The sequence below is a fragment of the Amphiprion ocellaris genome, chromosome 19, assembly GCF_022539595.1.
Source record: "Amphiprion ocellaris isolate individual 3 ecotype Okinawa chromosome 19, ASM2253959v1, whole genome shotgun sequence".
NCBI classification, from domain to species: Eukaryota; Metazoa; Chordata; class Actinopteri; family Pomacentridae; genus Amphiprion; species Amphiprion ocellaris.
In genome coordinates, this window is record NC_072784.1 from 10452030 (window position 1) to 10480024 (window position 27995).

The following is a 27995-nucleotide window of genomic DNA, read 5'->3' on the forward strand; positions in this document are numbered from 1 at the left end:
AGCGAGTTCGTCTTTCGTGAACAAACTCTGAGAAATATGGAGGAAACTGTGATGGAATCGGACTGTGTGGAAATGTCCGGACCGGAACCGCAACAGGGGGTCGCTGAGGCTTGGGAAACCGTCACAACAGCTCTGGTGAGTGGACTTGAACACTGGATGCGATCCGGCAGCTGACGGAGTGAACCGCTGCAGCCGAACTCCATTCAAATATCATCCAGTTTAATCTTTTCATGCTTGTAGCGATGATTTATTCTCACCAGGATATAACCAGGAACTCCAAATTAGTCAGAAGGAGTATTCGGTTAAATCCGGTCGACTTGTGCTGATGTTTCATCTGTCTTTGCTGCCCTGTGATGTTTTTCTCTCTTGGCTGGTGTCTGTTCTGTCTCTGCTGCTTTCTGCTATCTGATGGTTTGTGTCTGTGCATTCAGCCTAATTATTAATGTTTACTGTCCTAATTTTAATGAAACGAGATAGAATCAGGAGTCAATGAGTCAGCATTTCTTGTAAGAAAACCACCCGAATGACCACATAGAGATGCAAAATCATTGAAAACAGGCACTAGGAACCACAAATCAATCATGAAAAGAAGCAAACAGAGCATCAAAACGACCAGAAAGATACACACATGAACTATTAAAGGAGACGAATAGACTTCAAAAACACTCATAAAACTACAAAATGATTCAAAATGAACTTAACGCAACAGAAGAAACACAAAAGGACCATAAAGAGATGCAAAACAAGTTGTGGTCATATTCAGGTCATGTTTATATCTTGTTTAGGTCATGTTTTTGCTATGTTCTGGTAATATTTAGTTCATATTCTGGATCGTGTTTCGATCATTTTTTGGTCATGTTTCGATCATATTTTGGTCATATGTAGGTGTCTCCCGGCTGTTCGGGCTCCGATCAGAGCCTCTCCGACTCTCTGGCCCTGCTGTGCAGTCAGGGTTTGGGTCGGCTGCTGGGCGCCTGGCTGCTGGAGACTCTGCAGACCCGTCTGTCCTATTCAGTGGTTCCTGAGTTCTGGTCTGGACTGAAGCAGCCGGAGAATGAGCTGGAGGAGAAGGACCGGGCCTTGATTCTGCTCACTGCCTTCAGGACTCTGCTGGACCGTCTGGAACCTTTCCTTGGTGAGTAGAACCAGAGAAGATAGATGATCCTCTCTGCTAAAGACAGCAGCATTCAGACATCTCCTCCTCCTCCCAGGTGGTTTGGAGAAGCTGGGGACATGGCAGGATGAGGGCCGTGGGGGTCTCAGTGGTCCGGGGCCCCGGGGCCTCCAGGACCGGGCCTTCACCACCATCAGGGCCCTCCTGCTCTTCTCTCCTTCCCCGGTCCTCCAGGAGCGAGTGCTGGAGTTTTACAGCAGGACCTTCACCGTCTACATGAAGCAGGAGGGCGGAGACGAGGACGGAGCCGAGGCCCCCGAGGGCCAAGAAGGAGGGTCCTGCCCGGGATGTGGAGTCCAGACGTCCCAGTGCTGGTGTCAGGAGGCTCTGGAACTACTGCAAGAGCTCAGCCACACACTGTGAGTGATTCAGGATGAGACGGTGAATGTCAGCTTCTGCTCTGAGCTTTTAAGTTATTAAGTAAATATAAACTATATGTTCTCCTCCAGCTTTAAAGCTGCAAAGACCAAGTTCTATCAGAACAAGATCTGTGGTACATCAGATGCTGGAAAAACATTCTCTGCTTTAAACCCACTCCTACCCCATTCAAAACTAGAATGAAAGCCGCTCCTTCCTACCTGAACTCTCTCATTCAGGTCTACACTCCCTCCTGCTCACTGCACTCGGCCAACAAAATGCTCCTGATCCAACCACCTCAACAGGGCTGGTCCATAGCTAGACTCTCCTCTGTGGCTTCCCAGTGGGGAAACAAAACTCTGTTCTATCTGCAGAGTCCCTCTCAGTCTTTAAGAAAACACTTAAAACCCAGCCCTTCACTGAAAACCTTTGCGCTTGACAGACTGCAAAAAAAAAAAGTCCTATTACATCTCTAATGCCTGTAGACGCCATGGCCCTATTATCACACTTGAACTTGTTTTATGACACTTATCAAAGTTGTTTCCTCCTGACTAGATCCTTGCTTGTGTTGCATTTACTCTCAGATGTACGTTGCTTTGGATAAAAGCATCTGCTAAATGAAATGGTAGCATTGTAAAATATACATAAAACATCAGTGAGTAAATGGATGAATAAATAAATAATTACATAAATAAACATGTGAATTAAGACATTAATAAATAAATACCTGAAATAAATCAGTCAATAAATAAAAAGTTAAGAGGAAAATTAAAGAAATAAGTCAATAAATAAATGGAAAAGTCAAATAACTACAAAACCAAAGAATAAATAAATAAGACAGTTTACTCATGGTAGCCATAGATAGCTCCTGTTAGCTCTTAAAAGCTTCGATTAGCTACAGATAGCTCCTGTTTGCTCCTCACTGCCCTCGTTAGCGCCAGTTAGCTAACGGTAGCCCTCTATTACTGCCTTATGACAACTATTAACTACCAATATCTCCTATTATATCCCAAAAACTTTTGTTAGCTAAAGATAGCTCTTGTTAATTCCAAGTTGCTTCTGTTAGCTACAAATAGCACCTGCTAGCTACACATAGCCCGTTAGCTCCTCATTGCTCTTATTAACTACAGGTAAAAAGCTCCTATTACTGCCTGATGACAACTGTTAGCTACCAATAGCTCCTGTAAAATCCCCATAGCTCCTGTTAGCTACAGATAGCTCTTGTTAATTCCGGATGACTCCTGTTAGCTCCAAGCCAACTGGAGGAAACAACTTTAACTGGTGAATAAACTCAGAGTGCTCCAATCTACTTCTGTTTGATTTATACTTACTGTGTACTGTAAAGGAGCTAAAATAAACCTGGCTAGCTGCTAATGAACAGTAAACATCGTCCTCCTGCTTGTGCGTTGGTGCCTGTTGTTGTTTTCAGTTTGACTTGACTGAGATCAGATGGATTGTTGTTGTTTTCTGTGTCTGCAGGTCCAGACTGCAGCTGCTGGAGTGGGTGAGCTCCGAGGCCGTCACCTCCATCCTCCACAAGCTCATCGAGCAGCGAATGGAGCAGCACTGCCGGGGCGAGTACGAGCGCTCCTTCCTGCTCGAGTTCCAGGAGGTGAAGCATCTAAAGCAGGGTGTCAGACTCATTTAGTTCAGATGCCACATTCAGCCCAGTTTGATCTCAAGTGGGCCGGACCAGTTGTTACTGTATGATCAAAATGACAAAGTCAGATTTAAAAAAAAGACAGAAAAATAACAAAAACCAGACAAAATATTGCGAAAATGAGACACAAAACGTCAAAAAAAATTAGACAAACGACGCGAAATGAAACAAAAAAAGAAACAAAAAATTAGACAAACAAGTTACAAAGCAACAAAAAAATGGATAAATGACAAAAATGAGACAAAAAATACAAAACGGCACACAAAAAGAATAAAGCAAAACACAAAATGACAAAAATAAGACAAAAACCACAAGCGAGATGGAAAGGAAACACAAAATGACAAAAACATGAGATGAAAGTCAGACAAAAAAAGACCAAAACACAACAAAAACGAGACACAAAAGAACAACGAACAATCTAGTATTTTACTTTATGAGCAAAACAACTTGTCAAGGACTAGAAATTATTTTTAAAAAATTACAATCTGCGGTTAACGTCTTCTCTGGAATGTTTACACTTTGAGGGCCGGATTGGACCCTCTGAAGGGCCGGTTTTGGCCTGCGGGCCGCATGTTTGACACCCCTGACCTAAAGACACCGTCATCACATCTCACCTGTCTGATTGTGTTTGAGCAGTGGCTGGAGCTGGTGCTCGGCTGGCTGAGAAAAGTGTTTGCCAGCGAAGCAGAAGGAGACGGTCTGGTTCCAGCTGGTCCTGGTGGTCCTGGTGGTCCTGCTGGTCCAGCTGGTCCCGCTGGTCCCGGTGTCCAGACCGGCCCGGCTGCCAGCTCGGTGTTGAAGCAGTGGAGGTGTCACATGCACCAGTTCTTCTGCAGGATCTATGTCAACATGAGGATCGAAGAGCTGTTCAGCATCATCAGAGGTGAGACGGAACCACAAAGACGACTTTAGACCAGTGAACCCTCGTCTCGTCCTGCGGGTCAAAATTGACCCGTTTTAAAGTTTGAAAATGTGGAAAAAGATATATTTTCACAGTGAAAATTCTGGTGTCCACATTTTCAACATTTTTTGGAAATTTTTTAACATTTTTTGGTGGAAAAAAAATGTTAAAAAAAATTCTTTAAGAACATTCACATAAAAATCAACCAAAATCCAGCGAATTTCGCTGGATTTTGGTTGATTTTTATGTGAATGTTCTTAAAGAAAATATTAGAAGTTTTACTGATATATATGTAATCACTTTAGATATTTTTAGAAATTTTTTGGAAGATTTTTACAAATTTTTTGAAAATATTTACAAGAATTTTCTTGCCAAATTTGGGGGATTTTTTAAATGAAACTTTTAAGGGAAACTTTTAAGGAATTATTGGAATTTTCTACCTGAAGGTTTTGCCGTTTTTCAGAAATTTGAGGAATGTTTTTGCAGAATTTTTGGATTTTTTCAGACAAACAATATTTTTTGGTTCTCGTAAATGAGGACAACAGTGGAGTTAAACAGTTTCAACAATAATAAACTGATATTCCAAGACTACAGCATTAGCTACCTGACCCGACGCTAACCCAGAGCTAGCTCCTGTGTTTCCATGGTAACATTCAGTAATTCCAGCTGGTAAATTTCCCAGAAAGTCTCTCCAACTTGTGGTTGTGAACCCATCAGTGTTAATTATCTGAAAATATTTCTCTGACATGATTTTTCTCACAAACCACATTTTCTCTAATATTTCTGTAATTCTACAACAGATTTTGCTTGACTTTTCTTACACTTTGTTCCGTCTCCGTCAGACTTCCCAGAATCCAAAGCTGCGATTGAGGATCTGAAGTTCTGTCTGGAGAGAACCAACCAGAGGCAGCAGCTCCTCACTTCGCTCAAATCTGCTTTTGAAAGCCGACTGTTGCATCCAGGTCAGCTTCTGTTTCTGCAGACGTGAAGATAAGAGTCATGTAGTGGTTGGAAAGGAAATTTGTCACATTATTTACAGTATTTGTAAAGTGACAAGAAGGCAAGGAATTTTCATGCAAATTCAATCGTTTATCATGTTTTTGTTTTTAAGATTTAAACTTAGGATGAAGGAAAATAAAAACATACTCATACCTGTATACAGAAAATATATCTGCCTGTATTACACTCATCCGCACAAGTACATATATGTAAAAAGAAAACATGAAATAAGAAAATGAGCAAATAAAACAAAAAAACAACAGTGTCTGATTGTCTGAGGATCACAGTGAAGCTTGAACTCTTACCGTCAATATGAAGAATGGAGATTAAAGCATGGAGTACAGAAATGAGTCTGAGAAGTTAAATGTTGTGTTTCTTCTGTTTTTCTGTCTGCAGGCGTTCACACCTCAGACATCCTCACTGTATACATCTCTGCCATCAAAGCTCTCAGAGAGCTCGACCCATCCATGGTCATCCTGCAGGTCGCCTGTCAGCCCATCCGCAAATACCTCAGGTCAGTCTGTTAATTATTATTATTAGGAATAGAGGTAACTTATTAATATGGCGGCAGGTTGGCTACAGATGGCTCCTTTTAGCCAGGAGCTAACAAGTTTACCTGATTAACTAGGCACAGAATAACTAGAATTATTATTCTGTTAGCTTCTGCAGACTCCTGTTAGCTCCTCTTAGCTCTAGTTGGCTCTTGTCTGCTACTGATGGTGCCAGTTAGCTACAGATAGCTTTTGCATTCATGTTAGCACCTGATAGCTCATCTTAGCTACTGTTGGCTTCAGTTGACTTTTGTTAGCTACAGATTTTTGCTCCTTATGGTTATTGTTAGCTCCAAATAGCTCCTTTAAACTCCTGATACAGCTTGTTAAAAGTTGTAAGTTCTATAATGTTGCTGAAGTGAAGTTTATTTGTGCTCCAGTTTATTAATTTCATGCACCTAGAGCTCTTTATGAACCACACATAAGGTTTAAAAAGCTCCGCGGTGTGTTCAGGACTCGTGAGGACACGGTGAGGCAGATCGTTGCTGGTCTGACTGGAGACGTTGAAGGCTGCACTGATCTGGCATCAGAACTGTCCAGAGGAGACCCGGTGACTCTGGAGATGCAGGACAGCGATGAGGAAGGCAACGACCCCGAGGACTGGACTCCGGACCCGACCGACGCCGTACCCGGTCAGTGAACGCACCACCGTCGTCCGTACGCTGCCGCTGGACTCTACTCATGTGTTTCCTCTGGATGTTTTCAGATAAAATGGGCTCGAAGCGTCGCTCGTCGGACATCATCAGCCTGCTGGTCAGCATCTACGGCAGCAAGGACATCTTCATAGACGAATACCGAGCCGTGCTGGCCGACCGGCTGCTGCACCAACTCAACTACAACACCGCCAGGTACGACTGTGGCTCGTTTCCCACGGCAACAAAAAGTCCTGCAGCTCTGTGGAAACAATGAAGAAGGAGAGAGAAGTCAGAAATGTTGGAAAACACAGAATGAATCAGAAAAATAGAGAAATTAAAGTTGAAATGTGTGACCAACACAATGAAAGTACATTAATATTACAGACGTTTCACCATGCTGAATGTATGTTCAGCAACTTCCTCCTCTGTTTGCTGTTTCTGAGCCATGCTGCATTTATTTTATTGATCCTATAGCTTTCATTTTCCTCTCAGTCTCTCTTGTCATCTCTGTTTTGTGTTTTGCTAATTGTTTTGTGTCTTGTTTTTGTCATTTTGTGTCTCATTTTGGTCATTTTGTGTGTTGTTTTTCTGGATTGTGGTCATTTTGTGTCTTATTTTTGTTTTGTCTCAAAACAAATATTCAGATACCACCATCATGACCGAATATTTGGATATTCGGGTCCAGTCCTAATAGTTTGTAGCTGACTAATAGTGTAATTTAGGATTTTTCAAACTTTTTTTTAAAGATAACAGGCCTTTCAAACCTGATTACGGAAGTATTTCCAGGCCACAGATTTTCAACTCTAGGAATGATTGGAGTTTCTCTACAAATCAACCACATCTCTTAATTTTTTGTTAATTTTAATGCAACAAAACAGTTTGTTTACAGTCTTTTTTCAAGGCTCTAACCCTATCCCTTCTATTTGTATTTGTTTTATAGACTGTATATCTCCATAGCCGTCCACACAGTAAGTCATGTGTGGAACTATGTGAGTGTATGAAATTTCCTCGTGTTCATATCATCACGTTTCTCCTGTTGTGTGTTTTCAGGGAGATTCGTAACGTCGAGCTGCTGAAGCTGCGGTTCGGAGAGTCTCACATGCATTACTGCGAGGTCATGCTGAAGGTAAAAAACGCATTCAGTGCCATGTTTTCATTCTCTGTCACCATGAAACAGCCCAACAACTTTCATTTGGTCACCAGACAGACTTAATTAAAATCTGTTTTCAAGCTTTAAGTTTGGAATTCGTCCATCGCTGTCTTATGAAACCAAAGCATCGCCTGTTTTTTTGTCCATTTTAATGTAAATCGGACCATAATTTACTAAATAAGCATAATGCTGTACTGAAGAAGACTTGAAATTTGCAACTGAGACCATAAACTCATGAGAAAAATGTTTCCTGAGGTGATAAATTAAGTGAGAAATTGGGGGATTTTGCCTTAGACATCTGTATAAATGCAACCAGAGGAGTCGCCCCCTGCTGGCTGTTGGACAGAATGCCGGTTTAAGTCACGTCTGTCTTTTATATTCAGTTGTTCATAAAAGTTTCTATTTCCGGTGTTTCTTCAGGACATGGCCGACTCTCGCAGGATCAACAGCAACATCCGTGAGGAGGAGTCGAGGCTGAGCGAGGAGGATCAGCCGCCGCTGTCTCTGTCGTCCATCATCCTGTCCTCGGAGTTCTGGCCGCCGCTGAAGGAGGAGAAGCTGGAGCTGCCGCCGGTGGTCTGCCAGGCTATGGAGGCCTACACCCACCGCTACGAGAAGCTCAAGGTGGAGAAATCGCTCTGTTAAAAATGGGACCAGTGGTGCTTTTACATGGTTCAGCTGTTTAGGTTCCAATTTAGGGCCATTTCTCAAAACTTATTTTACATTTTTTTTAGTCGATTTACTAAATTTAACTTCACTGCAACCTGAAAATCAGCGTAAAAGTTGCTGCAGAAAGCTCAGTTTTAGTGACGGTGCATTCAAGGACATTGTGACAGCTGATGTCGAAGACTGTAAATAGAATAAAGAGATTCTTGTGTCACATTTTGCTTAGAAAACAATTGACATGACAATAAATGCAATAATGTGATACATTTCTGAAAATAAAAATGAAAGTCTTTAAATTTAGTCTTAGATTAAATTTATAAAGGTCTAAAATGTGATTTCTAACCTGATGAATGTTAAATCTAAAATGTAAATATTTGTGTAAAGTTCATACAAGAACCTTGAAACTTGGAAAAAAAAAAACACATTTCAGACTAAATTCAGACTTTTCAGGGTCTAAAACAACCTGCTGATTAATTATGCAGCTAATAACTGAAGTTGATATCTAGAAGCTTGGACTTAATGTTATATTCTAAAATGTAAATATTTCTGCAAAAGTTCATACACGAACTTTGAAACTTGCAAAACAAAAAGCACACTTTAGACCTTTGTAGGTTAAATTTCATTTACATTTTTCCAGAATAATAGAGGAGAAGTTGATGTCAGAAAATGTCTTGTTTTAATTTACCTGAAAGCTGGAATCTGAAAATGTCCTTTTTAAAAATAATTGATTACCTGACTGTTGAAATGTTTCCCAGCTTTTGTTGCAGCCGTAGAATTACTGTCAGTCCTGTTAAATTCAAATGAAACAGTCAATTAACAATCGCTTACTAATAAATGATCATGCAATTATCAGGCAATTATCAATTAACTGTCATTTATCAGTCCATTAAGAGTCCATTAAGAGTCCAGAAATCTCAAACTGTTCCAACACCAGAATCCTGCCGTAGCTCCTCTGGTTTGCCGTTTTTCAGTTTTCTGGATGTTTCCGTGTTTGTTTCAGGCCATGAGGACTCTGAGCTGGAAGCCTCATCTGGGCTCCGTGACTCTGGACGTGGAGCTGGAGGACCGAACGTTGACCCACCTCACCGTGTCGCCCATCCACGCCGCCATCATCCTGCACTTCCAGGACAAAAGTACGACCCCTGGGTTTTTAGAACACGATAGAAAACATCTGGAAATGGAGAAAAAATAATCTAGTATCTGCTGCAGGATGTTCTAACACAGCTCTTTCACAATAAAAGTCCTTCCGGTGTTGCCTTCACAAACTCCTGACGGAAACTTGGATTTACTAAACTTGGAACCATATTTTTTCCCAGTTTCAGTCGTTTAAGTTTTGTTTAAACTAGAAAATGTGAGAAATATCAAATTAAAAGTTCCAGGACAAGAAGCCTGGACTGAAAAAAAAAAACTTAGATGAACAGTTTAAATTCATCATCATAATCACAGCTGTTAGTTTTCAGCTTTGAAGAATCCAGTTATTAGTTCAGTTAATAATCCTGTAAATCTGAGTCTGTATTTTGGGGGAAAATTCCAATAATTCCTTAAAAATGTCCCTTAAAAGTTTTATTTAAAAAATCCCCCAAATTTGGCAAGGAAATTCTTGTAAATATTTTCAAAAAATGAGTAAAAATCTTCCCAAAAAAAATATCCGAAAAATATTAAAAAACATTTTTAACTTTTCTTTTTTTCCACCAAAAATGTTGAAAGATTTCCAAAAAAATGTTGAAAATGTGGACATCAGAAATTTCACTGTGAAAATATATTTTTTTTCCACATTTTCAAACTTTAAAACGGGTGAATTTTGACCCGCAGGACGACACGAGGGTTAAATATGTGCCAGCTGAATGAAAAAAAAAAAAAAACTCAAAACGTGGCAAGAGACGAAATTAAAGTCAGTAAATGTTTCGTTTGGTTCCATCTGCAGTCAAAAAAATAATAATAATACATTCACTAGAATGCAAGAAAGAAAAAATATTAAACACTAATAGCGCGTCACATGGATGTGGAAGCTGATCAGAGGTATTGATCGGAGGTATTGATCGGAGATATTGATCAGAGGTATTGATCGGTGTTATCTGTGGTTCTCCAGGCTGCTGGACTCTGGAGGAGCTCAGCCTGAAGCTCGGAGCGCCGAAGGAGCTCCTCCACAGGAAGCTGGCTCTGTGGCAGCAGCACGGCGTCCTGCGGGAGGAGGCCGGCGGTCGCTACTACGTGGTGGAGACGGGGTCCAACAAGGAGAAGCTGGAGAGAGGAGTGATGCTGATCGACAGCGACGAGGAGAGAGACTCCAACACCACCACTCAGTCGGAGCAGAGGGAGGAGAAGCTGCAGGTACGACGGGAAAATACGGAAATTTAATCTACAAACAGAGCGCCCAGATAGATCAACAGGCTGTTTATTGTTTCGAAAGTCAGTTAATAATTCTGTCATTTTTCCAAACTTTTTTTATTTGATGTTTAAATTCTAGAAACTGAAAATGTGAATTTTCTTTAATATTTTAGCCTGAAAAATGACTGAAATGATAAATTTACTATTAAATAGTTGCCAGTCGTTATTAGAGCTGCAGTGAAGTATTCTTGTAATCAATATTTAGAAGCTGGAGTCTAAAAATGTTCTTTTTTTTTTTTAATAACTAAAGCTTGAAAAGTTACTAAAATGATAAACTGACTGTTAAAATATTTACCAGTTAATTTTTTTAAAAAGTCAAAACAGTAGAAAGAGACAAAGTTGATGTCAGGAAATGTTTTGTTTGGTTTCATCTGCAGTCAAAAATCACCAAAATATTCAATTTACTATAAAGTGACAAAAAGTAAAGCAAGAAATTGTCTCATTTTAGAAGCTGGAACCATCAAATGTTTTGCAAATTCACATAAAAAAAAATATCAGGAATTGTTTATTTCAAAAAAAAAAAAAAGCTGCCATTGATCATGAAAGTTCATCTGATCACTTTAAACTGTTAAACTCACAAAAATATCATAAATAAAAAATGATGTATATCAAGAAAAATTGTAGGTACAGCAGATAATATGTAGTAACACGTGGAGACACAGGACGACACGAAGGTTAGATGAATAAATAAACATCTCAGTGTGACTCACGTGCTCCTGGTTCTGGTCCTGCAGCTGTTCTGGGCCTACATCCAGGCGATGCTCACCAACCTGGACAGCATGACTCTGGACCGGATCCACTCCATGCTGCGGATGTTCGTCGCCACGGGACCCGTCGTCACGGAGATGGACGTCAACGAGCTGGAGGCCTTCCTGCAGAAGAAGGTCCGCGAGCATCAGCTGATGGTGTCGGCCGGCGTTTACCGGCTGCCCAAGTCCACCTGAAGGGGCCGCGCTGCGTTCAAGAACACTGGGAAACATGAACAACTGACTCTGACTGTGAATTGATTTTCTACAGGTTTGTTTTTCAGGACTGTGTTGAAGCTGCAAATGAAGATGTTAAAAACTGACTTATTATAAATATAAAAGCTTCTTGATTTCTCTTGTGTGTGTTTCTGTGAATTTCTTCAACCAGAGACATAACATTTTTACACAAAACCTCACATTTTCTAGTCGCTTCAGTAAAAAACAGATTTAATCTGCAACATTGCTGCGTTCTTTCAGTTTAAAAATCCTCTTTTCCTTCCAAAACGTCACATCTGCTCCTTATTTGTACTGGATTTGATTTGTTCCTGCTGATGGGCTTTAAAGGTGTCTTATAATTCCAGAAATTACACCATTTATCAGCAGGAAGGAATCTTAGGGTTTTGAAATTTCCAACAGTCCTTAAACTACTCACCTGTGCCACTTGGTCTGGAATTTTTTTTTACCAAATTTAACAATAAAATCTTGATAATAACAAAATAAAAGTCTCTAAAACAACATTTTAACAACCACAACAGTGAGCTGCATCAGGAGTAAAATAAAGACTAAATCAGGTTCAGGGAGGATTTTTCTACACTAAAGTCTGACACTAAATCATATTTTTGATGCTAGTTTAACAGAATAATCTGCATTTTCCTCCATCGCTTTTACTTTGATATTTTTGACATGATTCAGTGTAAACTGCAGGAAAAATTAGCATCTTTAAAATTGTTTTATGTGTATTTTTCACTCTGAATCCACATTTAGCAGCTTTTTCCATTTTTACAATAAATTCTGCTGATTAGAAATTCACTTTGTTTCAGAATAAAAGTCAAATTTAAGGGAGAAAAGTTGGTTTTAATTGAATTAACAGAAGCAGCTTTTACTTTATTCTTTATTTGACATTAATTATCACTGACAATCACCGGCTTTATTGCTTTATTCAGATTGAGTCGACATTAAAACACATTAAAACACTTTGGACAGTTTAAACTCCTGTTAGTAACTTTAGTTCCCTTTCAGAGTTAAATATGAGTTCTGGATTAAGACAAACACAAGCAGAAAAGAGCAAAGTCAAAGGAACATTCGGGTGTTTTTGCACTAAAATCACAAACATCTCGGGTCAGTTCAGTCATTGAAGGGGATTTGAGGCTTTTCATGCTTTTATTTTGTAGGAGCAGTGGAAGGAAGTTGAAGAGCAAAGCTTCATTTGCAGGTTTTCCCAAGTTGAGCGATTTTAAACGGATTTTAACAAATAAAATGTAACAAAAATTGCCTTTATTTCATTATTATCAGGCAGCTAAAGTGTCAGAACTCGTATCTGATGCCTGAAAAGAGGAAAACTCATTTTTCTGACAAAAGTCATCAAAATTTTAAAAAGAAATCTGGGGAGCAAGAAATGCAAAACCTGAAATAACTAAGAAAATCCAACAGAATTTTTCTGAATCATTGGTACATTTTTAAGATGTTTTTGAAAGAAAAACTCTACAGAAGCCTCTAAAGGTCACATTTTACTGGATTACTTCTGATAAATATCAACATTTAAGTAAAGCTGATGAGTAAAACTGCAGCGAATAATTGTAATTAGTTGTCAGCTATTAAATTAATCCTCAATTATTAATCAGTCTAAGCTATTTTTAAATAAAAACTGTCAAAATTCTGTGATTTTAGCTTCTTAAATGGGAGAATTTTCTGGTTTGTTTCCTCCTTAATGACAGTAAAATACTGAATATTTTTGGGATTCTTTGTATTTGAGAAACACTAATGAACAATTTTCAACATTTTCTGACATTTTAGAGACCAAACAACTAAATTTATATAATAAATAATGAATTCTACCTCAATACACAACCAGAGCTGCTTTAAATGACTTGAATGTGTTTGTGAATTTGCCTTCAAAATTTGTTTTTTCTTCATGTAAATGGAGATTTTTTTTTTTTTTTTTAATAAAATCATTTCAAAATGTTTAACTTTCTTTTACTGTTGCACGTCTCTGACTTTGGGGAAACATTAAAGGAGATTTTTCACAATTTTGGAGACCATCTTTAATGAAAAATAACAGTAATCTAACCTGAATAATGACTTTTAACTCTATTTATGACTGGATTTGAATGTAAATTTGGTGAATGTGAAACTTATTTTCAGTTCTTTAGCTGAGAAAATTATTTTTTTTGGAAAGTTGGTCCTTGAAACTACTCTTTTCTTCATGTAAATTCATCTAAAATCTCATTTTTAACCACAAACAGTGTAAACTTTCAGATTTTAGCTTCTTAAATGTAAACATTTTCTCGATTCTTTCCTCCTCTATGACAGTAAACTGAACGTATTGAGTTATTTCTGGCTTTGGGAAGCACTTTTTGACATTTTTCAACATTTTCTGAGATTTTAGAGACCAAACAGTGGAAATAATTGTGAGCTGCAGCTTTAATGATGTGTGATTTTAAACGTCTGGAGCTGCTTTGCCTTCTGATATGCTTCAATAACAGATAAACTACATGTATAAAAGCAGCTTTGATCTGATCAGAGTTATTTAGATGTTTGTTGTTGCATATCTGTGCCTGACAGTCACAGCTGAGGGTTTAATGGTTTAATGCCTTCTGTCTGAATCTCAGATTGTTGAGAGAAAAACCAGAGTATTCCACAAATAATCCCTTTATGTGAGAATCTTCTTTGGCCACGTCTTCGTAAACTGAGTGTTTCTGAGTTTTTAACTGTTCAGCATTTTAAACTCGACGTTTGAGGACGTTGACAAAAGTTTAAAGTAGTTTTCTGCTCAATTAATCACAAAAAAATCAGTAAATGACTGTCAGTTTTAGTCCAACAGTGACCACACGGGTCACTTAAATCAGAATTATTCACAGATGCAGCCAATATGTTCATCTACACTCGATTTTTTTGGGAATCAAACCCTGATGTTGGCACTAAAAAACACATTTCATTTGTTGCCTTGGTGCAAGAAGCTACAAGCTGCATGTTTCTGAGTTAAATACGATACGGAGATTGATTTAATTTAAAAATATGCCCAACAGATTTAACAAAAATAACAACTTGTTCACCAAATCACCAGAACGGCTGCACATTTACTCAGCAAGCAGGAAAAATTGGGTTTTTATGCAGGTTCCTGTCGTCTAATACGACTTTAAATGCTGCTGAATTGTCTCTAAACTTCCCCACAGTCGACAGATAAGCGTTGATCAGGTGAAACTACAGATTCAGGACACGTTTGTGCAGCGAGGAGTCGATGAAAACATCCAACTTTAAAGCCGGGAAAAAACACCAGAATGATCCGTTAACTTCAGGCTGCAGAGAGAACGTCGTCCGTTCAGTAAATTAAGAATCTCCGGAGGCTTCGATCGGATCCACATCAGTTCCTGTTTATTGATCAGCAGCACTTCTTGCCTCTCTTCCTTCGGTCTCGGTCCCTCTGAGCGTTCATGTTCACCGTGTCCTTCTCACGTTCTCGTTCCCTCTCGGCTCGGTTCTGACTCTGCTTCTTGGCCCGAAGAACCATGTGGGTGAAGGCCATGAACATCTGAACAACAACAGAGCACATTTCTCAACAGAAATCTGAAATTTTCCAAACATAAACATGAAGCTACATCAGAAAATTAAGCGTTTTACTAACAATAACAACCATGTTTTTGTCATTTATGTTTTTACAATCTTTTATAGGCATCAGAAAACTGAACATGAATGTCAGATTTTTCACATAAAGCCATTGTGCATCTTTTTCAGGGGATTTTGGATGCAAAACCGAAACCAAAAAGCAGCAAACCATTACAAAAAAAAGGAAAAGTCACCACAAATAGAGGCCGACTTACCACAAAAAGATGCAAACTCACAAGAAAAGAAGCAAAATACACATGAAAAGATGCAAAAATCACCACAAACTGACATCAATCACCTTCAAAAGGTTCAGAATCATCAGAAAAACACAACAGACAACAAAAAGAGGCAATATTATCAGAAAAACATGTAATCACACATCGGAACATGCAAAATCACCACAAGAGAGGAAAAACACTCATGGAAAGATGCAAAATCACCACAAAAACACATACATGAAGTTTCAAAATCACCACAAAAAGATGTGAAATCATCACAAAAAAAGGCAAAATGATAAAATCACCAAAAACAGACGCACACACACAACAAAAGAAGAAAAACGCACATGAAAAAACACCACAAAGAGGCAAAATTACCCTAAAAGACGCAAAATCGCCACAAAAAACAGGGAATCAGAACACAGAAATAGGCAATATTAGCACAAACAGATGCAAAAATCTTCACAAGTAGAAAACGAATTACCACAAAAAGACAAACTTACAACAAAAGAAGCAAAATATGCACAAAAAGACGCAAAATCACCCGCAGGAAGGCAAACGCACAACATAAAGATCCTAAATTACTACAAAAGGACAAAAAATACCACAAAACAAGAAAAAAACACATGAAAAGATGCAAAAATAATCACTAAAAGATGCAAAATCACCAATAAAACATAAGACGCAAAATCATCACAAAAAGACACAAAGTCACCACAAAAATCGGGAAATACACACATGAAAAAACACCACAGAGGCAAATTTCTCCGAAAAGTGCAAAATCGCCACAAAAACACAGACGCAGACCACAAAAATCTGCAATATTACCACAAAAAGGCACAAAAATCACCACAAATAGAAGCTAAAGTACCAAAAAAAGACACAAAATCTCCACTAGAAGATGCAAATTCACAACAAAAGAAGCAAAACATGAATGAAGTGATACAAAATCGCACAAAAGATGCCATAAAACCATAAAAGAAAGCAATCGCAACATGAAAAATCACTATGAAAGAGGAAAAACACTCATGGAAAGATGCAAAAGTCAACATTAAAAGATGCAAAATCACCAGCAGGAAGGCAAACACACAACAAAAGGATGCAAAAGTACAACAAAAAGACACAAAATCACCACAAAAGAAGCAAAACACGCATGAAAAGATGCAAAAATAATCACTAAAAGATGCACAATCACCAATAAAACACGAGAAGACCCTAAATCATCGCAAAAATCTGGAAATACACACATGAAAAGACACCACAAAGAGGCAAAATCACAATGAAAAAACGCAAAATCGCCACAAAACCATGTACGTGAAGCTTCAAAATCACCACAAACAGAAACTGAATTAACACAAAAAGACACAAAATCTCCACTAAAAGATGCAAACTCACAACAAAAGAAGCAAAATACGCATGAAAAGATGCAAATTAATCATGGAAAGATGCAAAAATCATGACAAAAAGACACAAAATCACCACAAGAATCTGGAAATCAAATCAAAAACACGACAGGATGGAAATTAGTCCCAGACAACTGCATCTGTCTCTTCTGTCTCAGGGCAGAACTGGACAGATTCAGTTTTTCGTCATGGTCATGATCTGGTTCTGTTTTAAAATCATCATCTTCAGCTGCATCAAACCCTATAATATGAAATCAAACACTGTTCTGCACGAAACCTGCCGCTCAGGTGCTGCAGCATCACGATACCATGACAACAATATTTCTGGCATTTTAATCTTCAATTACTGCTCGGTTTAAGTTGTTTTTGAATAAAAACAGTTGTAATTCTGTGATTTCAGCTTCTTAAATGTGAATATTTTCGAGGTTCATTCCTCCTGAATGACAAGAAAACTGAGTATTTTTGTGATTCTCTGTATTTGAGAAACACTAATGAACAATTTTCAACATTTTTTGACATTTTACAGACCAAACAACTAAATTTATATCATTAATAATTAGGGATGCCCGATAATATGGGCGCACTGATATTATTGGGCCGATATTGGCATAAAAATGCATTATCGGTCAATATCGTTAGCGGGTTTTTTGCCTATCATGAAAACCGATAAAATAATGCCTGGATTCCGCCGGCATTTACCGGCACGCAAATGATCACAACATCAAACTGCGTCCTGAAGCATGTAAACAACCATGCAACAGCAACAGCCACCACCGAGGTACCAATGTCAGGCTGACCAGGTTTGTGATTTATAAACACGCGTGTGCTCGTTCATTGCAGAACACGGCTTGTCGATCACCAGATCTCAGCCACTCATTAACCTGTGTAAAAAACTGACTGAAGATAAAAATGCTTTGTCAAAACTGTCTGTGTCAAATCAGCATGTTGGTTCCATAAATACACCTGGCATAGCAGCAGCATTTCAGAAATGAGCACTTTAATATTTTTAGTATTTGAACTGAACTGTAGTTTGCTGTTAGAAACTATATTTTTATTCATTTATTTTTTGCTCTGTAACTGTTTGCATAGTTGTATTTCAGAGTAAGTAGTGCAAATAGTGCACCTTTTCCATGTCTATTACAATTGGTTGCTAAACAACATATGTGCACCATGTTGTAGTCAGATGGAGTACCTACCACCACCTACTGACCTTTTTAGTCTTACTATAATCTGCATTCTGAGTTTGTAAAGGCAGATATCTTCATTTCTTATTAGTTAGCTAGATTGTACCCCAACTCAAAAGGAAAAAAGTTCAGGTTTAGGCATATCAGTTTTTGGCAAAAAAAAAGCGCCAATATCGGACATCTCTATTAATGATGAATTTGACCTCAACAAGAGGAACAGACAAACTTCTGTATCAGTGAGTTTCAGTATTTAAACAGTGAAACAACACTGACACTTACAGGTCACACTGTGAACTACAACATGGACTTTTATAGTTTTCATTTAGTTACCACCGACCCTGCAGGTGTTCTGTACAAACTGGGTTTTAGTTTTACAATTTCTGACATCTTGGCAGCAGAATACTGTTAAATTAATTACTTAAATAATGAAAATAATGAATCACACAACATTTATAAGGTATTTGAGAGTTCAACAACTACACATACATTTACATCAATAACAGTGACTGTTTGACAGCAAGACAAACATTTATATGAAGAAAACTCAACAAACCCAACTTGAATTCTGAAAAACAAGAATATCTTGGACTTACTTCTTCTACGTTTATGTTTTCTTTGGCACTCGTCTCGAAGACTCGAACACCGACCGACTCCCCAAACCGCATGGCGTCCTGAGTCTCCACCTGTTTCCTGGCGGGGTCGTCGTTTTTATTTCCCACTGAAAGAAGAAGCAGAAAAAACGTCCTTTACCCTGTCTGAGCTGCAGCGCCCCCTGCTGGCTGGAGGACGACGTCTACTGACGTTAAACAAGCTGCTCGTGAACCCTAATCATAGAATTTTTTCAATTTTTTCTAATCAGAGTTATTTAGATGTTTGTTGTTGCATATCTGTGCCTGACAGTCACAGCTGAGGGTTTAATGGTTTAATGCCTTCTGTTTGAATCTCAGATTGTTGAGAGAAAAACCAAAGTATTCCAGAAATAACCCCTTTAAGTGAGAATCTTCTTTGGCCACGTCTTCATAAACTGAGTGTTTCTGAGTTTTTAACTGTTCAGCATTTTAAACTCAAAGTTTGAGGACGTTGACAAAAGTTTAAACTAGTTTTCTGTTCAATTAATCACAAAAAAAATCAGTTTTAGTCTAACAGCGACCACATGGTTCATTTTAATCAGAATTATTCACAGATGCAGCTGGTAGGTTCACAGAGTCAATTTTTTTTGTCAACAAAAGTCTACAAAACCAAATTAAATTTTAAAAAACTAAATATTTATATACTTCACTTTGCCAGGATGAACCAACCTCATCACACCTCTGCTGTGCCTCATCTGCTGACCTTTTCATTTAACTGACAAACAGAAAGTAAGAGTTTGTGTTTTAGTCGACGTACCGAGAATCTTGCAGACGTTGTCGCAGTTCTGGGAGATTTCATTTAACCACCTCTTAACGTTGACAAAAGACTCCGGATTCGTCACGTCGTAAACGATGATGACTCCGTGGGTGTTTCTGTAGTAGCTGCAGATAAACACCAGATCACACCACAGCGTTAGCTTCAGTCCTGCAGGAACATGTGAAGGTTTATTTGTCCGTTCTTACGTGGAGGTGATGGTTCTGAACCTCTCCTGTCCGGCCGTGTCCCAAATCTGCAGCTTCACTCGTTCGCCGTCGATGTCGACCGTCCGGATCTTAAAGTCGACGCCGATGGTGGTGATGTAGCTGCCTGAAGGACCCGGAGAGAAATAATCAGAATTACACAGAAACACTCCACAAAAACAGGCAAAATCAGCACAGAAACACAAACACACAACAAGAGGACAAAAATGTGGAGAAATAAAAAAAAAAAAGTAAAAATGCAGAAATAAATGAATGCATAAACAAATAAAAATATATATGAAAAAAAAAGAAAAAGAAATGAATATATAACTTGATGGAGAAATAAATAAAATAGTAGATATATTTTGGTATTTAAAAGGATCTAATTATTTTATTCTCTAGGTTTTATTTCTACATTAAAAAAATGAATAAATAAAATAAGTAAATAAACAGATATATAGATATAAATGTTTATACAAACAACAAAATTAATAAATTAATGTCACAATACAGAAATAAATTAATGAATGCAGAAATAAATAAAAGAGTAACTATATTTTGGTAATGAAAAGGAAATAATGATAATCTCTAGGCTTTATTTCTATATTTTCACAGAGCAAATTTTATGTAAATGCAGAATATAATAAATTCATGTAAAAAGCACAAATACCAAAATGAATAATTAAATGTCAAAATACAGAAATAAATGAATTAATGTAGAAATAATTGAAATAATAAAGGTGTTTCAGTAATTAGAAACAATAGAACTATATTATTGTCTTTATTTTAATTGTTTCTACATCAACTTTTATTTTCATGTAAAAATAGAAAAATTAATTATTAAATAAATAAATGATGGTAGAAATACAAAAAAATAAATCAGCAGAAATACTGAAATATACAATATTAAAAAAAATACATAAATGCATGTAGAAGTGAATAAAGAATTAATTACTCAAGCAAATAAATAAATAATAAATAAATAAACTTGTAGAAATCTTGAAATAGCCGATACATCATTTACCAACCAAAATAGATTTAGTTTTATTTATTTATTTATATTTTTACCCCTCTATAACAGGAGAACTGCCACAGTAATAAATAGAATAAAATGACTTTTTGTGACCAATTGTCAGGATAAATATGGAAATTTGTCCTTCAATTAATCAAACAAGTAAAACATGGATAAAAGATCTTTCAATGATGTTTTACACGTCTGAGGTTTCAACTAATCGACGTGTTTGAGGAATTTTTTACGACTTTATTCGTCAATTCTTTCTTCTAAAACATCGGCCGAAACCTGCAGATACAATGTGAAAAGAAAAAGTAGTTTAAACTCACCAGAGAATGAATTGTCTGCGAAGCGAAGCAGGAGGCTGCTTTTCCCGACATCTGAGGAGGAAACAGAGAAGATTAGAAACTGAACTCAGAGGAGGAGAAAAGTGAAACAAAATGAGGAATAAGAGCCAAGAATGAAGTCATGGTGGAAATATGTCAGAGTTAAATGTGAATTAGAAAGAGGCTAAAAACTAGAGAAAACCAGAGAACACATCTGAAAATATCTGCAGAAAATTTGTATGATTTTACCAGAAAATGAGAAAAATATTGATTGTAATACGAGAAAATACAGCCATAAAAATACAGAACTAAATTGATGCAACAAAAGCTTTTGCTGTTTGACATTAAAATTCTAGAAAAAAATACAAAATTAATGAAATAATTTTCAGTTAATCAACAAATCCACTCATTATTTCATAATTTTACAGCGTTTGTTGGGTTCTGGGCTGCGTTTTCTGGTTATTTCTGACTTTTAATTAACTAAAATGCCAATTATTAAACTCCAATCAATGAAAATGAGCTCAATTCTGTCCAACTAACAATCAAAATGCACAAAACTTTTAGTTTACTATTCAAAAAAAAAAAAAGAAAACTAGTTAAAAGTCACATTTGAGAAGCTGCTACTGGAGCATTTTAGTGTAAAAAATGATCAATTGTCATTACATTTTAGCAAAAGTTATACAAATCAGGGTTTTGTTGGGTTCTGGGCCCCTTAACTAGCAGAAATCTGCATTTCCTAGTTATTTCTGACTATTTAATTAACTAAAATGTTGTCATACTGAATAAATCAAACACCAAATTAACAAAAATGGCCTCAGTTTCTCCGACCAACAGTCAAAATGTCCAAAATTTAGAATTTCCTGTCCGAGAAAAGAAGCTGCTATTGTTGAATTTTTGTTATTTTTGCTTTAAAAACGGTTTCCAGTAAATGTCAGTGAGTCAGAGCTTCAATAAGTGAGTTAATTCATTTCAGCGGTTTGATAAAACAAGACCAGACTCGACTGGTCGAACCTGTTTTCAGGAGAAGCTCCAAGGAAACGATAATTTTTCAGGAGGAAACGTGTCTGAATCTGTCGTCTGGAGGCTTCAAACTGGGAATCATTCAGATGTGAATCTAAATCTGATCACTGAGCAGGAAATTAAACAAATAAATTCACCTGCAGACAACAGAAATGTTCATGCGTTCTTATTAAAGTAACGAGCTGCTGCTTGAATCGAGGTTTTGTGATTTCAGTCGATGCAGTTACTTTCATTATTAACACAACTGACAAATAGACTCATTTAGAGTTTAAATGCCAGAAAACAGTCAAATATGTCCAATTTAATGCCTTTAAAGTGCTTTAGGTTGTCCAACCAACAATCAAAATGCCCAAAATTTAAGTTAACTTGCAAAAAAAATCTGGAAAACTACCCAATAATCACATTTAAGGAGCTTTTTTGGTGCATTATCTTGATATTTCTAAATATCTGATGAACCTAAATGTCTACTATGCTCATTAAAGAAGAATAATTTTTGTTTCCTCAAAGACAAAATAAGGAAACCAGCTTATATTCAAATTTGAGAAGATGCTATCTTCAACAAATTTTGCTATATTTTCTTTAAAAATAGTGAATTATTAAAATGGCTGCACTTCATTATTAGTCAATCAACAAATCCGCTCTTTATTTAATCATGATCAATTATTTATTTAGCAGAAATAGACATTTCTTTTGTCCAAACAACAATTAAAATGCCCAAAATTTTACTTTACTGGCAGATATTCACATTTGAGAAGCTTTTGGTGAATTTTGGTGCATTTTTTTTTTTTAATATTTCTAAATATTTGACTAATTTAAATGTCTTTTACACCAAAAAAATGAATATCATCTTTTAGTTTTCTCTTCAAGTAGTTACAAACTGCCCAATATTAATTTTTGAGAAGCTGCTACTGAAGAACTTTCTGCTATTTTTTCATTTTCTCTACATTTTCTGATTATTAGATGAACTAAAATGTCTGTTATACTTGAGTAAGTTAAACTCGAATCAACAAACCGGTTTAAAAAATTTAATTGTTTTTTTTTTTTCTTGATTCTTATCATTTTACTGATGGTGGTTTTCCTGCTTTAAACTGCTTTTGGAGCAACATAAAGTTCTTTTATACAGAAAAACGAGAACTCCAGAGGAGGCTAATGATGTCTAAAGTGGAAGAAGCTGAACGTAAACAGACATTTTAGAAGTTTTGATCCTCCACCAACCTGATAAGAATCAGAGTGAATCAGTTCTAAAAGCATCTGAAGAATTCAAACCTCACCTGCACAAACATTTACAGACTGACTGCAGTTAAAACGAGTCATTTTAGCTCACTGGCTGCTGTTTAAACCTCTTTAAAAGCTTCACCAAGTCTCAAATAGTGAAGCAGAAAATCGAAAACATCAGAAGAATCGTTCATTTTGTCACACGAGCACCAAAAATGAGAATATTAGCCTCAAGAATTTTCAAAATAAGGGCATGTTTATGTCAACATGGTCGCTGTTTCTGATCTGTATTGAGACACAGCATCATCCTGCTTTGTTTTTATGTAAAAATATGTGAAGTTTAGCTTTTAGAAGCCTCATTTGCTAATTTAACACAATAACTTACAGCTTAATAGTGAGTTTTTATGATCTGAAGATGATCTCAGGACAAGAAAGTGTTCCAGAAAGATTAGTGGAGCTTTTCTTCTATTATTTCTCAACTTGTGATGCTGTTAGAATAAAAACTGTTAACCCTGTAAACCCCACTATTGCAAAAATATATCAGTTTATTTTTTTATTATTATTTTCTATTACTGTTATAGATATATGAATTTTTTATATACATATATACATACATATATATATATACATACATACATATATATATACATACATACATATATATATACATACATACATATATACATACATACATATATACATACATACATACATACATACATACATACATACATACATACATACATACATACATACATACATACATACATACATACATACATACATACATACATACATACATACATACATACATACAGAGAGAGAGAGAGAGAGAGAGAGAGAGAGAGAGAGAGAGAGAGAGAGAGAGAGAGAGAGAGAGAGAGAGAGAGAGAGAGAGAGAGAGAGAGAGAGAGAGAGAGAGAGAGAGAGAGAGAGAGAGAGAGAGATTTCTGATATATTCTGGCTATGAGGGAAACTAATTATTAGATCAATTTATAATAGACTGATTGCTGTTTGCAGCCTCACAGCTCTGACTGTTTACTATGTTAATTAAAACAAGTCTTTGTGGTTTTGTAGCACTCAAATAAAATGTGAAAACAATTAGAAAAAGTTAAATTTAGCCATAATTGTTAAAAAATAATAGTTAAATTTGACCACCTCTGGAGATATTAGAGGTTGTGAGTGTCAGGTTTTGGTATTTTGGGGGTTTGGACTGAAAAGTTGATGAAACACAGCCAGACTGAGGACAGAATAAACTTGAATAATCAGATTATTGGTCAGAATGTGATGTTAAAGGATAATTCTGGTTTGTTTTGGTTTGTTTGTCCCCCATGAGCTTTCTGCAGCTGGATGATGAATGAAGCACTAACTGGAGTCTCCGATGATCAGCAGCTTGAACAGATGATTGTAGTCTTTTCCGGCCATCTGGACGCCTCAAACTCGACTCCCAAGTCAAACCAGTTTCACGTGCAGAGTTTGTTCAGTCGCTCCCAGCTCAGAGCAGAACAGCAGCCATTTAAGTTCCAGTTCAGGTGCTCACATCATCCTGGTCGGTTTCAGGGTGAAACCGCAGCACCCGGCAGAATGTGTGAAGAAGTGAGCACTTATGATTCATACTTGACGCCCGACGGCAGCTGGTTGGTTCCACCTTAGTTCCAGTTCCACCCGGTGACTCCTGCAGGGGATTTCCAGTTCTGTTCTATCAGCAACACTCCCACAGCAAGTCGTCACATCTCCAGGTTTGGCATTCTGAGGCTGGTGCATGGACCGTTAAGCCAGTTATGAGCAGTTGTTACCCTGAACTCCATCCCTTTGTGCAAAAAGAAGCATCTGCAGACGTCCCTTTGAGTTCGATCCCTTCAGTTCCTCTGGTTCCCGTTTCATCCCAGGACGCTTCAGGTGCTGCACAAAGACAGGGAAGGTAATCAAAGGTCAGAGCGAATCGTTTTTGATTGCTGGGTACAGCCTTTCCCCTCCTTACCTCCCCCCTGCTCCTCAAAGAACAGCTGAGTCACTAAATATAACTTCCTCATCCTGCTTCATCCAACCCCCATCCCACTGCAGGGTCACGCTGTCTACCTGTTACTGCCTCTAATTCATTAAATGAAACACTGGAGCACAGCTGGCTAACGTTAGCACTGTTTCCATGAAAACAGGAAAGGCTGGGACTCTGATAAAGCGAGCTAATCTAGCCCCGGAATGCTGCCTTTTTCGTGGGAGGACGACAAAGCGAACCTCCGCTTTGAAAAGTGGGAATTTTAGGAATATTTATATGACAGCAAATATTATCAGCTTAAAACAATAAAACACCACATTATGCTGAGTGTCCTACTTGTTACCAATCGTTCGGCTTTCATTGGGTCACCCGAACTATTGTTGTTTTAGTAAAACAATACCAAATCTGTGAAGCAACTCGAGCCGTGTCGGCCAGATTTCGTCTAAGGACGGCAACGCGAATCGTCGCTTTAAAAAGTGGAAATTAAACGACTCTTTGTAAAACAGTAACTATTTACAACTTAAACACTCACAATCTTATTTCTACTAAGTCTTGTGTGTGTTATCCTTAATTCGGCTAACATTATGCACTTAAAACTGCAATTATACAAGTAAAAAACGTAAAATTTAAGTCACAGGTTTAGCATATTGCACTGCGCGTTTAATGTCGGACAGCTGTGTACACCTACAGCAATTTATGTCCTAAAACTTTACTTTAGTGCATTATCTTCTATCTGAATATGACGAATTAAAGCATAATACACAACGTTTGAAGGAAAACACCAAAGTCGTGTATAATAGTGGAGTAAAAGAAACTGCCGACAGAAACAGATTTTTTTTGCAGATTTTAAATGTAGTTTGGCATGAGATTACCTCGAACGCGAAAAGGTCATTTACAGGTCGCTGAATTAACTAATAATAAACCCTTACGAAACGTTTCCGTATCTAGCTGTCATTGATGTCTTCTTTTAATCGAAAATAACTGAATAAAAACAACACAAGTATGCTAATACCTTGCTAATGTTTGCTAACTTACCCTTGTTCTTGGTAGAAAGGCAACGCGAATCGCCGCTTTAAAAAAAACAGCAATTTCAAAAGATTCTCGATGTGACAGCAAAAAAAACAAATGTTTGAACACAAAATCTTCACAACTATTCAAGTTTTATGTTTGCTATCTTTCATTCGGCTTACATCATGTCCCCTAAACTATTTGTTTAAATAAAAAAGACCAAATCTGAGAAGCAGTTTCAGCCGTTATCGCCGGGCTTTGATTGTGTGGGTAAACCGCCGCTTTAAAAGTGGGAATTTAACGGTCATTTGTGTAGACAGCAAAAAATAAAGCATGAAACGCAAACATTTCATATTCTGCTACGTCTTATAATTATTATCTTACATTCGGCTTAGAGATTGTACTTCAAACTCTTCTTATATCAATAAAACGTAGTAAATTTGAGTAAGTTTCAGCCGTTTGCGCTCATAATATGAGGAAGTAGCACTTCAAACACAGGCACAGATTTTTTTGCCGAGATTTTGAACAGTTTGGTGTAGAATTCGTCTGAAAACAGCATTAATTCAGGTCGCCACTTTAACTAACAATAAACCTAATTATTTGCTCTATTAATCAGCATATCACTGTTCTATCTAATTTAAATTAACTGGAATAAACAGTGGAGTCTGTCTAGGATCATGCTAATGTGAGCTAACCTTCCCCCAGTACGGTGTCCTGTTGGGGCAACGCAAATCCTCGCTTTGAAAAAATAGCTATTTTGAAAAGATCTTTAGGTGACAGCAAATAATAACGGTTGAAACACCTAATTTCTACAATTGTCTACGTTATACATTTGTTATCTTTCATTCGGCTTACATTTAGACTCCCTACATGCATTTCTTTCAATAAAATAATCAACTATGAGTAAGACTTCTGGCTGCTTCAACTGCGTTTTCACAGCAATTCATGCACTAAAAGTTTATTTTACCACAATACAGTGCATTTATAGAGGACGAATTGAATGATAAAATATAAAGTGAAAGTGAAAATGACAACTTCTGAATAATACGGGGTAAATAAAAGAAGCTACTAATTGACTTTCTGTTTGTTGCTAACATTTTGAAAGTAGTTTGGCGTACAACTCATTTTAACGCGAGTAGGTCGCTGATTTAACAGATTTTTCCAGCCTGGTTGCACTTAACTATCATTAATGAACATTTAGCTGTTAATTTTTTGATATTTCGGACCGATTACTGTGGCAACATTGTCCAATTTTTCCTCTTGTCTCACCCGTTCTATGTTTCAATGAGAGACCTGCCAAACTCCATGCGAATTTGTAGTACTTTTAGTTAAAATACAGTTTAACAAGCTACTCCATTTACTTTAGGTATTTATGTGGATACGTGAGTAAAGATGTGAACGCGTTCTTCTATTCGGCCACATCAAATGAGACAATTTGGACTTTTCTGGACGTTAAAAGTACAGTTTACGGTGGTCACAAGTTAAAGCTGCCAAACCACTGGGCGGTGCATGAACGGGAGTGAAACTGCAAACTAAATTAAAAAGTACATATTTTAAGAGGTGAAAAATGCAGCCGAAGAAGCAAAAAATGACAAAAAGATCCTAAAAAATGTTCATTTGTGTTTGTTAAGATGATTAACGCCGCTGATAAGCACGACAACGGTAAAATATCCAGATTTGTGGATCCGGTCTGGGGTGACGGTGTCCGGGCCTGACGCTGGCCTTTCTGCCAAGACGTCAGGAAACTTCTCCGGGAAACTTTGAAGCAGCCTCCCGGTAAATAAATAATAGTAATAAAAAAACTTACTTCGGTCATCTGGAATGTTCGGTTCCCGGTAGGTCGCTCATGGTTCCGGCCTCCTGGGGTAACGCGCTGGCTGAATCCCGGCTGTGGATCTGGATCACGGCTCCGGTCGGAATGTCTCCCTGCCGACCACACCTGCCTGACCCGCTCATCATCTGATGCCGCGTTCAC

At 37.4% G+C, this 27995-nt stretch overlaps 2 protein-coding genes and 1 long non-coding RNA gene across 4 annotated transcripts; 1 reads left to right on the forward strand and 2 right to left on the reverse strand.

Annotated features, from left to right (window-relative positions):
- The first annotated feature begins 1 nt into the window (after window position 1).
- anapc2 (anaphase promoting complex subunit 2) lies at window positions 2-13386 on the forward strand. Its single transcript, XM_023286566.3, has 14 exons — window positions 2-135; window positions 886-1135; window positions 1212-1533; window positions 3011-3143; window positions 3828-4074; window positions 4935-5054; window positions 5488-5605; window positions 6096-6274; window positions 6349-6490; window positions 7328-7403; window positions 7848-8051; window positions 9094-9226; window positions 10183-10424; window positions 11216-13386. Exons 1-14 carry the CDS (start codon window positions 37-39, stop codon window positions 11423-11425), a joined length of 2475 nt encoding a protein of 824 aa, XP_023142334.2. The 5' UTR covers window positions 2-36; the 3' UTR covers window positions 11426-13386.
- LOC129347512 (uncharacterized) lies at window positions 1391-3944 on the reverse strand. Its single transcript, XR_008599645.1, has 3 exons — window positions 3806-3944; window positions 2863-3233; window positions 1391-1531 (listed from the first exon to the last, which is right to left on the reverse strand). It is a non-coding gene; the product is annotated as an uncharacterized LOC129347512 (long non-coding RNA).
- si:dkey-16l2.16 (ras-related protein Rab-35) lies at window positions 12366-27987 on the reverse strand. 2 transcript variants are annotated; one of them, XM_023286558.3, is made up of 7 exons: window positions 27828-27987; window positions 24387-24918; window positions 20785-20835; window positions 19447-19570; window positions 19241-19365; window positions 18448-18572; window positions 12366-14975 (listed from the first exon to the last, which is right to left on the reverse strand). In XM_023286558.3, exons 2-7 carry the CDS (start codon window positions 24439-24441, stop codon window positions 14826-14828), a joined length of 630 nt encoding a protein of 209 aa, XP_023142326.1. In that variant the 5' UTR covers window positions 24442-24918; window positions 27828-27987; the 3' UTR covers window positions 12366-14825. The 2 variants fall into 2 exon arrangements, with proteins under 2 accessions (XP_023142326.1, XP_054860967.1); XM_055004992.1 differs by lacking the exon at window positions 27828-27987 and adding an exon at window positions 26048-26178.
- Between the last annotated feature and the right edge of the window lie 8 nt (window positions 27988-27995).